The 12,968-nt window shown below is 35.6% G+C and overlaps 1 protein-coding gene across 6 annotated transcripts in view; it reads right to left on the bottom strand.

Annotated features, from left to right (window-relative positions):
* The window catches only part of GCFC2 (GC-rich sequence DNA-binding factor 2), a 51,691-nt gene that overhangs the window by 30,226 nt on the left and 8,497 nt on the right, over positions 1–12,968 (bottom strand). For all 6 annotated transcript variants that reach the window (XR_004317616.1, XR_004317617.1, XM_032474228.1 and 3 more), the window contains 2 exons: positions 12,644–12,741; positions 7,695–7,810 (listed from right to left, as the gene is read on the bottom strand). Coding sequence is in view for 4 of the 6 variants with exons in the window: in XM_032474228.1 (XP_032330119.1) it covers positions 7,695–7,810; positions 12,644–12,741 (214 nt within the window). In the remaining 2 variants the exon portion in view is untranslated. The remainder of the gene's footprint in view (positions 1–7,694; positions 7,811–12,643; positions 12,742–12,968) is intronic.

Here is a 12,968-nt window from a genome sequence, read left to right as displayed (position 1 = left end):
AGTTAGGTCACTGATTTGATAACTCTCTTCCTTTTTAACGTCAGTGTTTACTGCTAACACCTTAGTACTGCCTTGGCTGAATCCTGTAACTTTCAGTATATTGTGTTTTTGCTTTCCTTTGCCTCAAGCTGTTTTATAGTTTCCACTGTGATTTCTTCTTTGGTCAATTGGTTCTTCAAGAGAGTGTTTATTCAGAAAAGAGCAATGAATCCTAACGTAACACTGAAGAGAGTCACCAAATCACAAGTGAAGAGAACAGAAGAGGAAAGGGGAAAAAAAGACCTACAGAAACAAATCCGAAACAGTTAACAAAACGGCAATAAAAAAATATATACTGGTAATTATCTTAACTGTACACAGACTAAATACTCCAACCAAAACACAAAGACTGGCTAAATGAATACAAAAACAAGACCCATATAACTGCTGCCTACAAGAGACAAACTTCAGATCTAGAGACACATACGAGCTGAAAGTGACAGGATGGAAAAAGGTGTTCCGTGCAAATGGAAATTAAAAGAAAGCTGGAGTTGCGATACTTATATCAGACAAAATAAACTTTAAAGATTGTTATAAGAGACAAAGAAGGACCCTACGTAATGATCACAGGGAACAATCCAAGAAGATACAACAATTGTAAATACATTATGTACCCAACATAGGAGCATCTAAATATATAAGGCAACTATTAACAGACATAAAAGGAGAAATCCACAGTAATACAATAATAGTGGGGGACCTTAACCCCCCCACTACATCAATAAGCAGATCATCCATACAGAAAATCAATAAAGAAATACAGGCCTTAAATGACACCACATGACTTAAATGAGACCACAGGCCTTACATGAGACCACATGGACTTAACTGATATTTATAGAGCATTCCATTCAGAAGCAACAGAATACAAATTCTTCTCAAGTGCACATGGAACATTCTCCAGGATAGATCACATGCAGGCCCACAAAGCAAGCCTCAGTAAATTTAAGAAAATTGAGATCATTATCAAGAATCCTTCAATGAATGAAATCCTTCAAGAATCCTGGTTCTTTAAAAAGATAAATAAAATTGATAAACCTTTGGTCAGACTCATCAAGAAAAACAGGGAGAGAGCCCAAATTAATAAAATCAGAAATGAAAAAGAAGTCAGAACAGACAGCACAGAAATACAAGGGATCATAAGAGGTTACCATGAACAACTTCATGACAACAAAAAGGACAACTCAGAAGAAATGGACAATTTCTTAGAAAGGTACAGTCTCTGCCAAAACTGAACCAAGAATAAGCAGACAGTATGAACAGACCAATTACCAGTGCTGAAATTGAATCAGTGATTAAAAACTCCCAACAAACAGAAGTCCAGGACCAGACGGCTTCACAGTGAATTCTACCAAGCATTTAGGGAAGAGTTAACACCCATCCTTCTGAAACTATTCCGAAAAACTGCAGAGAAAGGAACACTTCAAAACTCATTCTATGAGGCTATCATAGAATGATAGCAAAACCAGACAAAGATACCAAAACCAGATACCAAAAACAGACAAAGATATCATAAAGAAAGAAAACTACAGGCCAGTTATCATTTATGAATATAGATGCAAACATCCTCAACAAACTACTAGCAAACTGACTCCAACAATACATTAAAAGGACCATACAGCATGATCAAATGGGATTTATCTCAGAGATACGAGGACATTTCAATATCCGCAAATCAATCAATGTGATACACCACATTAACAAACCGAAGAATAAAAACCGTATGATTATCTTAATAGATGTAGAAAAAGCTTTTGATAAAATTCAACATCCACTTATGATACAAACTTCAGAAAGTGGGCATAGAGAGAACATACCTCAACATACTGAAGGCCATATATGACAAACCCACAGCTAACGTCATATTTAATGATGACAAGCTGAAAGCATTTCCTCTAAGATCAGGAACAAGGAAAGGATCCCCAATCTCGTTACTTTTATTCAACATAGTTTTGGAAGTCCTAGCCACAGCAATCAGAGAAAATAAATAAATAAAAGGAATCCAAATTGGAAATGAAGAAGTAAAACTGTCCCTGTTTGTAGATGACATACTATACACAGAAAATCCTAATGAGGGTACCAGAAAACTATGAGCTCATCACTGAATTCAGTACAGTTGCAGGATACAAAATTAGCTAACAGAACTCAGATGCAAATCTATACACTAACACAAAAAATCAGAGACAGAAATTTACCATCACATCAAAAATAACAGATACAAAATTGTAAACTGACCATACTTCAATTAAAAAAAAAAGTTTAAAAATATGAAGAAAAGAGAATCCTTGTGCTCTGTTGGTGGAAATGTAAACTGACACAGCCACTATGGAGAAGAGTATGGACGTTCCTCAAAAAATTAAAAACAGAACCACCATACAATCCAGCAAAAATAAATCAATAAATAAAAAGTAAAACACCTAGGAATAAACCTACGCCAGGAGGCAAAGGACCTGTACTCCAAAACCTGTAAGAAGCTGATCAAAGAAACGGAAAGTGACACAGAGAGATGGAAAAATACACTGTGTTCTTGGATTGGAATAATCAGTGTTGTTAAAATGGCCTTATTACCCAAGGCAATGTACAGATTCAATGCAATCCCTATCAAATTACCATTGACATTTTTCACAGAACCAGAACAAAAAATGTTAAAATTTGCATGGTAACACAAAAGACCCCAAATAACCAAAACAATCTTGAGAAAGAAGAATGGAGCTGGGGGAAATCATGCTCACTGTCTTCAGACTACATTACAAAGCTACAGTAATCAAAACAGTATGGTACTGGCACAAAAACAGACATAGATCAATGGAACAGGATAGAAAGTCCAGAAAGAAACCCATGCACTTTTGGTCAATTAATCTATGGCAAAGGAGGCAAGAATATACAATGGATAAAAGACAGTCTCTTCAATAAGTGGTGCTGGGAAAACTGGACAGCTACATGTAAAAGAAAGAAATTAGAACATTCTCTGACACCATATACAAAAATAAACGCAAAATGGATTAAAGACCTAAATTTAAGACTGGATACTATAAGACTCCTGGAAGAAAATATAGGCAGAACACTCTTTGACATAAATCACAGCAGTATTTTTTTCAAACCCGCTCCTAGAGTAATGGAAGTAAAAGCAAAAATAAACAGATGGGACCTAATTAAACTTAAAAGCTTTTGCACCGCAAAGGAAACCATAGTCAAACAAAAAGACAACCTAGAGAATAGAAGAAAATATCTGCAAATGACGTAACTGACAAAGGACTGGTTTCCAAAATATACAAACAGCTCACAGAGCTTAATGTAAAAAACACAAACCAACCCAATCAAAAAAGGGGCAGAAGGCCTAAACAGACATTTCTCCAAAGACATCCAGATGGCCAACACGAACATGAAGATACTCTACATTGCTAATTATTAGAGAAATGCAAGTCAAAATTACAGTGGGGTATCACCTCACACCAGTCAGAATGGCCATTATTAAGAAGTCTACAAACAATAAACACTGGAAAGGGTGTGGAGAAAAGGGAACCCTCCTATACTGTTGGTGGGAATATAATTTGATGCAGCCACTTGGAAAACAGCATGGAGATATTTCAAAAAACTAAAAATAGATTTACCTTATGAGCCAGCAAACCCACTCTTGGGCATATATCTGGAGAAAACTCCAATCTGAAAAGATATATTATACACCCCAATGTTCACGGCAGCACTATTTACAATAGCTAAGACATGGAAACAATCTAAATGTTCATTGACAGATGACTGGATAAAGAAGATGTGGTTTATATATACAATGGATTATTACTCAGCCATAAAAAAGAATGAAATAATGCCTTTTGTAGAAACATGAACAGACCAAGAAATTATCATATTAAGTGAAGTCAGTCAGACAGAGAAAAAATATCATATAACACCACTTATATGTGGAATCTAAAAACTACAAAAGATACAAATTTTATTTACAAACCATAAATAGACTCACAGGTATAGAAAACAATGTATGGTTATCAAAGGGGAAAGGTAGGGTGGAGGGATAAATTAGGAGTTTGGGATGAATAGATACCCATTACTATGTATAAAATAGATAAACAACAAAGACCTACTGTATAGCATAAAGAAGTATATTTAATTTCTTGTAATAACATATAATGTAAAAGAATCTGAAAGAAATACATATATATATATATATATATATATATATATATATCTGAATTGCTTTACTATAGACCTGAAACTAACAATATAAATCAACTACACTTTTGTGATTTTCCATTCTTATTCCTGTTACTCACTTCTAGTCTCACCACACTGTATTTGGAAAGATACTTGATTTGAATCTTAATTTGTTAAGACTTGTTTGTGATCTAACATGGGATCTATGCTGCAGAGTATGCTGTATATGCTTGAAAAGAATGTATATTCTGCTACTGTTGGGTAGAACATTCTGTATGTTTGCTAGGTCCACTTAGTTTTGTTCAAGATCACTGTCCCCTTAATGATTTTCTGCCTTGATGTTTTATAAATTATTGGAAGTGTGATATTGGTCCCATATTATTATTTATTGCTATTTCTCCCTTCGGCTCTGACAATGTTTACTTCAAATAGTTAGATACTCCAATGTTCAATGCACATGTACTTACAATCACTGTACTGTCCTGATAAACTGATCCTTCTATATTGTATGATATCCTTCTATCTCTTGCAGTTTTTAACTCAAAATCAGTTTCTCCAAGTAGTGCCACTCCTGCTCTTTTGTTTACTGTTGGCATGTAATCTTTTGGTAATCTTTTCACTTTCACCCTATACGCACCTTTAAATCTGAGTCTCTTAAGGATAGTACATTGTTGGATCTTGTTTTCTTCAATCCAATCAGCAACTGTATGTCTTCTGATTGTAGAATACGATCCATTTATATTTAAACTCATAACTGATATTAAAGTACTTACTATCACCATTTTAAAATGGCTTTGTGTCTGTCTCATAGTTATTTTGTCCCCCTTCCCCTCTTGCTGCCTAGTTTTTTGTTGATTTTTCTGCAGTGACATGTGTTGGGTCCTGAAAATATTTTCTTTTTCATATCTTCTATAGGTATTTTCTCTGTGTTTACCATGGGGATTATACAAAACATCTAATTCTAAAAATCTATTTTAAACTGATAATCTAATTTCAATCACATACAAGAACTCTACTCCTTTATATCTCCCCCTCCACTTTTTGTTATTGACATCACAAATTACATTTTAAAATTCTGTATCCCTTAAGATAATGTTAGTTTTTTTTGTGCTTTTATGTATTAAATTCTACACCTGAATGAAAAGTGATTTTCAGACGACTCTTACAGTATTACAGGATTCCGCATTTATCTCTATTTTATTTTTACCCAAGAACTTTGTGTTTTTGTATGCTTCATGCTACTGTCTAGCGTCCTTTCATTTCAACTTGAAAGACATCTTTAGCAATTTCTGTAAGGCAGGTTGAAGGCGAACTCCCTCAGCTTTCTTTATGTGAGGTCTTTATTTCTCCTTCATATATGAAGGACAGTTTTGCTGGATACGGTAATTTCTGTTGGCAGTCCTTCTTTCAGCACTTCATACATATCCTCCCTTCTGGCCAGTAATATTTCTGTTGAGAAATCGCCTGTTAATCTTATGGGGCTGCCTTGTACATAATGAGGTGATTCTGTCTTGTGGCTTTCTAAATTCTTTCTTTGCATTTATAAAGTTTGATTACAATGTGTCTCAGTGTAAGCTTCTTTGGGATCACACTTGTTGGGGTCTTTTGATCTTCTTGAAGGTGAATATCCATTTCCTTCCTCAGATTGGTGAGTTTTTGGCCATGACATCTTCAGATAAGCTCTCTGCCCTAGTCTGCCACTCTTCTATTTCTCAGATTCCCATAATGTCTATGCTGTTCTGCTTGACAGCATCACATAAATCCCTTAGGCCTTCTTCACTTTTCTTTATTCTTTTTCCTTTCTGTTACTCTGACTTGGTAATTTCAATTATCAGTCTTTGAGGTCACTGCTTGTTTATTCTGCTTGACAGAGTCTGCTACTGAGACGCTCCAGTGAGTTTTTCAGTTTGGTTACTGTATTCTTCAGCTCCAGAACCTCTGTTTTTTTTTAAAAAACAGTTTCTATCTCTGTTGATATTCTTTGTTCATTTATCGTCTCCCTGATTTCTTTAGTCTGTGTTCTCTTAAGGTACATTAAGCTTTTTTAAGAGGATTATTCTGAATTCTCCATCAGGTAATTTATAGACCTCTGTTTCTTTAAGTTTGGTTATAGAGATTTATTTCAGTCCTTTGACTGGGTCATGTTTCCCTGTTCTTCATGTGTCTGATTATCTTTTCATTGTGTTTTGTGTATCTGAAAATGCACTTAAGGGAAATTTCTCCCCCATATTAAACTGTTCTCCTTAAGTGCATTTCAGTCAGTCTGGCTGGAGATTCCCAGTGGGGTCATGGGGGAAAGAGTGTCTTCTCAAACCTCTCATGGAGGATGCACCTTCTTTGGGCTTCTATATGGAATTTCCCAATTCGAGAGGTTTGTGGGTTTCTTTTTCAGGAGTTTGTGGTTGGTCCCTCTAGTGTTTAAATTACTGCAGGCTTTCTGGCTCTGCAGCAAGCTGCTTAGATCTCTCTTGTCCTCTGTGGCCCTCAGGCATCCAAGGTTTGATGGTCCCTATCAGTGCTCTGGGATAGACAAGACAGAACCGAGTCCCCCAAAAGCTGGAACGCATGTTCCAATCTTTTCCCTTCCCAATGGAGAAGCCAGCAGTTGAGTTTTTTTCTCTCCATCAAAAGCAGTGCTGACTTGTGGGAGGGGCTGATGCAGTGGCAATAAAATGGCTTTCCTTATCCATTAAAATGTAGCTATTCTGGGCTTTGAATTTGTCTGGGGTACTACAACTTCCTAACTGATTTCTGGAGGACTCATAAAGGTTTCTTGGAAAGTATGTTTGTTTTTTCTTTTTTTTTCTTAACTTTTTTTTATTGATTTATAATCATTTTACAATGTTGTGTCAAATTCCAGTGTTCAGCACAATTTTTCAGTCATACATGGACATATACACACTCATTGTCACATTTTTTTCTCTGTCAGCTACCATAACATTTTGTGTATATTTCCCTGTGCTATACAGTGTAATCTTGTTTATCTATTCTCCAATTTTGAAATCCCAGTCTATCCCTTCCCACCCTCCACCCACCTGGCAACCACAAGTCTGTATTCTCTGTCTATGAGTCTATTTCTGTCCTGTATTTGGAAAGTATGTTCTTGTTAAGCTGATGTCTCTGTGGGGGAACGAGGTCTGTGGCTTCTTATTCTTCTATCTTGCTGCCATCACTCCTAACATATTTTTAAAAATTAAAAGCTATTTAAAAATGCAGATAAATGCTTATGAAAATAGTAAGTAAAAAAGCAGAATTTGATATTATTGATTGATTTTCACTATATATCTCTATCATAAACAGTAAATGAGACATATACAAAAATAAAAAAGGAAATCAGTTATGTTACTGTGGTCACACAGGTGATGCTAATTTTTTCCTATAAATCTGTTTAGTATTAGTATTAATAGTTAAAAAGACTACAGTGCTGATTTTTTTCACTTCTTTAAACTTCTACAAAAAATGTAAATTTTGAAATTAGTATTACTTACCTAGTATTTAATTGCTTCTTTATAATTTCTAAGTTTACTGGGGGAAATGAAATGGAAGCATCAAACTTCTTCACTGTTTGAGAGTCACTGCTGTGAGAACGATCTATGTCTCTTCCCTGGAAATAATATGAAAATTTGTGTTGTTATCACCATCCATTAATCTTACAAATATTAACAGCATGAAAGGAGGTTGGATACATCAAGGTCTTACCAGCTCAAAATTTCATGCCTTTGACATTTTTCACAGTTGGAATAAAATCTTTTTAAAATTCTCACACAGTTTTAAAATTTAGAACTTTAAATCCACATGCAAGAGGCAAATTGCAAAATCTTATTTTTCATAGAAGCTTGGTTCTCAGTGTTTTTAAAGCTAATTCTGTTTATGATCTAATATACTCTCAAAATACCAAATACCTGTTTTCTATGATAGAAGCTGCCTCCTAACTCCAGTCTACTCAGAGGAAATCAAATGGAAGTCTCCTAGTGGGTTTTCTCGGTAAAGCATCTGATTTTACTTCAGCTGCCATTACCTGGATTTTGTTACTTTATCCTCTTTTGCCCCCAAACCCTAAACATCTTTCAAAGACTCATTCAAATTTGACCAGGTTTTTCAAAACCTCATCTACCTTCTCACCTACAAACCTGATCACTCACTCGCTCCATTGTGCCATCTCAGGGTACTGAACACAATTGTCACAGAACTTGTAAGATTTCACTGTAATTATTTTTATCTGTCCTTCCCCTGTAAAGACTGCACAGCCTCTTGTCTACCACTGTTAAGCGGCTATAGTGGCTACCAAGTGATAGAAAAAGAGAGGTTCAGGTGCTAGTATCCCAAACCTGTGAGTATCACCTTGAGTGGTAAAAGACGTGAGTAAGCTAAGAATCTGGAGAGGAGCTTATCCCGGATTATCCAGATGGGTCCTAACTGGAATTAAACATACCCTCATAGGGCAGAAGGAAAGGAAGTTTTGGGATGCAGGAAAATGAGGTCATTGAAGACGGAGTAGAGAGATGTAGCTATATGCCAAGGAATGCCAACAGCCCCCAGGGGCTAGAATAGTGAAGGAATAGATTATCCTCTAGAGCTTTTTGGATGGAGTATAGATAACCGAACTCCTTGATTCTGGACTTCTGGCCTCCAGAAGAGTGAGAAAATAGAATTCTGTTGTTTTAAGCCATTCACTTTGTAGTAATTTGTTACAGCAGTCACAAGAAACAAATACTGTGGCATGCAGTAAATCTTTAACAAAGGAATCAGTAAACGCACCCACATTAGTAATAAAAATGCAAATCAAATAAACTTTTTGAGATTCCATTCTCACCAACTAAATCTTCACCTAAAGCTGGTAAGATTATTGTGAAACACTCCCTTAATATCGGTGGCACTACAGATTGATTTAAAATTTCTCTAGAAAGCAACAAAGAAAAATACAGTAAGTGCCATTAAAATGTTCATCTTCTTTATTAGTAATACCATTCTTGGCCATTACCTAAAGAGAGCAGTTGAAAAAACACATCAGAAGAAAAGAAAAAGAAGGAAGGAAAAAAACCAAGCAAATATTTACCAATTCTTACCAATAATGGCAAAAATATTCAGATTGCATATAACCTAAAATGTTCGCTAAAAAAAAAAAGGCTCAAAAAATTACAATTAATCGACTCCAATAAATACGCAACTTTAAAAATCAGTCATTATTTTAATTATGTAGAAACGGGGAATCAGAATTCAAAACTGTATGCATATTGTGGTTCCCAAACTGTGTACTGAAGTATTCCAATGAACTCAAAAGGGCGCTGTGAGATATTTTAAATTTTTTTAGTGAAACATAACAATAGTCAATATTTGTTGGAACTACTAGTTCTAAACAGTTCAGTTTCAATATTAGATTGTGCTACATTCCTTCTGATAGTCTTACTAGTGAAGCTGGGCTTCTGGTAAATGAAAAAAAAAAAAAGTAATGACTGAAAATCAACGTGAAAGAGTAGATGGGATCACAGCGTCCAATCGGATCCCAAGGTGCGACAAGTCATGCAATGTTCAACAGGTGGACACATCCCACTGTGGTCACTTAGTAGAACTATTTTTTCTTCAATTTATCTGTAGTATTTTTTCTAAATAGCGACTAAGTTATTAGGAAATAACCTAATTAAATTCTACGGAACTAACTACTTCATAAATGGAATTGCTTTGAAATTCTCTTGGCCTGGGGTTCCATAAGATTACTGAGACACTAAGGGCTCCATGAATGAGAAAGTTTGGGAAATTCTGATGTACACTATGACAGCAGGTCAACAAATACTTCAAATAAAAAGAAATTATGCAAACTCAAGCCGTTAAGAGTAAGGACTACAGCATGCTTTTTTCTCAAAGTACTGTTTAAATCTGTTACTATACTGAGTTCACTAAAAACGGAGGGGGAAATCAAGTCTATTATAATCACAGAGTCAAAATCATTTCTCTGGTCAGAGATTTCTAAATTACAACCAAAGGCTTACCTTAGTTTTTTAGTTTTAATAACATGAAGGTCTTACAGTACTTCCTTGCTTAGAAGAGTAAAAAATCTTTCAAAGCATTCCTATTAAAAAGATTAAATATAAAACCCTGCATTTGTTATACAATTTATAAGCACTTGGATTTAGATTAATCATTTTGAGCCTTACAGCCATCTATTCTGGTAGCAGCACTATCACTCCCACATTATTGATGAGAAAACTGAGATTTAGAAAAATTAAATGATTTGCTCAAAGCCATACAAGCATTTATTGAGCACTCATAATATTAGGCACTGTGGAATATAACACTAAAAAAAAAAGTTAATAATTCTTGACCTTATGGAGAGTGTATTTTAGTGGCAGAGCCAGAACCCAAATCCAGCACTTTTGACCCCAAATATAGTATTTCTTTTGTTTGCTTGTTAGTTTTAATTCTATTTATTTGTTTAAGCTTCACATTTAATAAGCATTTACCATATAATATATTGTCAGTTATCATAAAATAAAGATATGATTACCCCAAGCAGCTTACAGTATGTGGAGAGTACCTACAATCTAGTGGGAAAAGAACGTAATTCACGTGGTACAGCAGGTTAAATGACGGCCTCCCAGAGACAGGTTTACGTCCTAACCCACAGAACCTCTGAATGTGAGCTTATTTGGAAAAAGGGTCTTTGTGGTTGTAATTCAGTGAAGTTATCTCAAGATGAGATCATCCTGGATTATCCAAGTGGGCTCTGAATCCAGTAAGTGTCTTTGTAAGAGACACACAAAGTAGAGGCTCACAGAAGCCCCCGTGCAAAAGGAGGTACAGGTAGAAGTTACGTAGTCACAAAGCAAGGAATACCTGGAGCAACCAGAACTTAGAAAAAGAAAGTTTTCCACTGGGAGATTTGATGCAATCCCTCTAAAAATACCAATGGAACTTTTCATAGAACTAGAACAAAAAATCCTAACGTTTATCTGGTGACACACAAGAGCCTGAATTAGCCAAAGCAACCTAAGAAAGAAGAACAAAGGCAGAGGTATCAAGCTCCTTGATTTCAAACTACACTACAAATGTAGCTACAGTAATCAGAACAGTATGGAACCGGCACAGAAACAGATACACAGATCAACGGAACAGGACAGAAAGTCCAGAAATAAACCCACGCACTTATGGTCAATTAATCTACGACAAACGAGGCAAGATTATAAAATGGGGAAGAGGCAGTCTCTTCAGTAAGTGGTGCTGGGAAAGCGGGACAACCACACATAAAAGAAAGAAATGACAACATTCTTTAACATCTTATAGAAAAATAAACTCAAAATGGATTAAAGACCTCAGTGTAAGCCCGGGTACAATGAAACCCCTAGAGGAAAACGCAGGCAGAACACGGTGACACAAAGCCAGCAATGGTTTTTTCAAACCAACTCCCAGAGTAATGGAAGTAAAAGCAAAAATAAACGAATGGGACCTAATTAAACTTGAAAGCCTGTGCACAGCAAAGGAACCATGAACAAACAAAAAGACAACCTACAGAATGGGAGAAAGTATTTGCAAATGATGTGACCAACAAGGGACTGATTTCCAAAATACACAAACAGCTTACAGAGCTTAGTATCAAAAACACAAACCAACCCAACCAAAAAGGGGCAGAAGACCTAAACAGACATTTCTCCAAAGACATCCAGATGGCCAACACGAACATGAAAAGATACTCTATATCGCTAATTACTAGAGAAATGCCAATCAAAACTGTAATACACCTCACACCAGTCAGAATGGCCATCATTAAAAAATCTACAAATATAAATGTTGGAGAGATCGTGGAGAAAAAGGAACCATTCTACATTGTTGGTAATGTAAACTGGTGCACCCACTAAGGAGGACAGTATGGCAGTTCCTTAAAAATCTAAAAATAGACTTACTATATGATCCAGCAATCCCACTCCTGGGAAACAGACTACTTACAGATACAAAGAGCAAACTGGTGGTTGTCAGAGGGGAGAGGGATGGGGGTAGGGTGATGCAGCCGAAGGGGATTAAGAGGTACAAGATTCCAGTTATAAAATAAAGTCACAGGGATGTAATATAGAGTAAGGAATATAGTCAGTTATTCTGTAGTCATTTTGTATGGTGACAGTTTCTAGACTTATGGTGATTCCTTTCATAATGTATTTAAAAGTCAATCACTATGCTGTACATATGAAACTAACATAATACTGTATGTCAACTCGACTTCAATTAAAAAAAGAAAAAAAAAGAAAAGGAAAAATAACTAGAAAAAAGAAGAAAAATAAAAGAATTCATCTCTAAGACTTTCAAAGGGAACATAGTCCTGCCAATACCTTGATTTGAGATGTCTAGCCTCAACAATTGTTGCAAATAAATATCTGTTGTTTTAAGCCATCAAGTTTTTGGTAATTTGCTACAGCAGCCACAGGAAACGTACACACAGTACATAAATTACCTCTGTGATTTTAACTGCTTTCCTCATCTGCTGCTGTTCCCAAATATCCTGATTTGTATCTTCTTGACTTTCTTCGCTTGTCTCTTCATTTTTGGTTGCTAGGGAAAAAAAAAGTTCATGTGTAAATATTCCATATCTTCCCATTCTAACAGCAGCAAACATTTTTGGGGAGCTTATAATGTGCTGGCTTAGCACCTTTTATATGTGTTAACTTATTCTTCACAGTAATTCTGGGACGAAGGCACTATTATCACCCTCACTTTATAAACAAGGAAATTCAGATATCAGGAGGTTAAATAACTTCTCCAAGCACTGTGTTGAACCT

This window comes from Camelus ferus, chromosome 36 (assembly GCF_009834535.1).
Source record: "Camelus ferus isolate YT-003-E chromosome 36, BCGSAC_Cfer_1.0, whole genome shotgun sequence".
Taxonomy (NCBI): domain Eukaryota; kingdom Metazoa; phylum Chordata; class Mammalia; order Artiodactyla; family Camelidae; genus Camelus; species Camelus ferus.
This window is presented reverse-complemented; position numbering and strand designations above follow the sequence as displayed.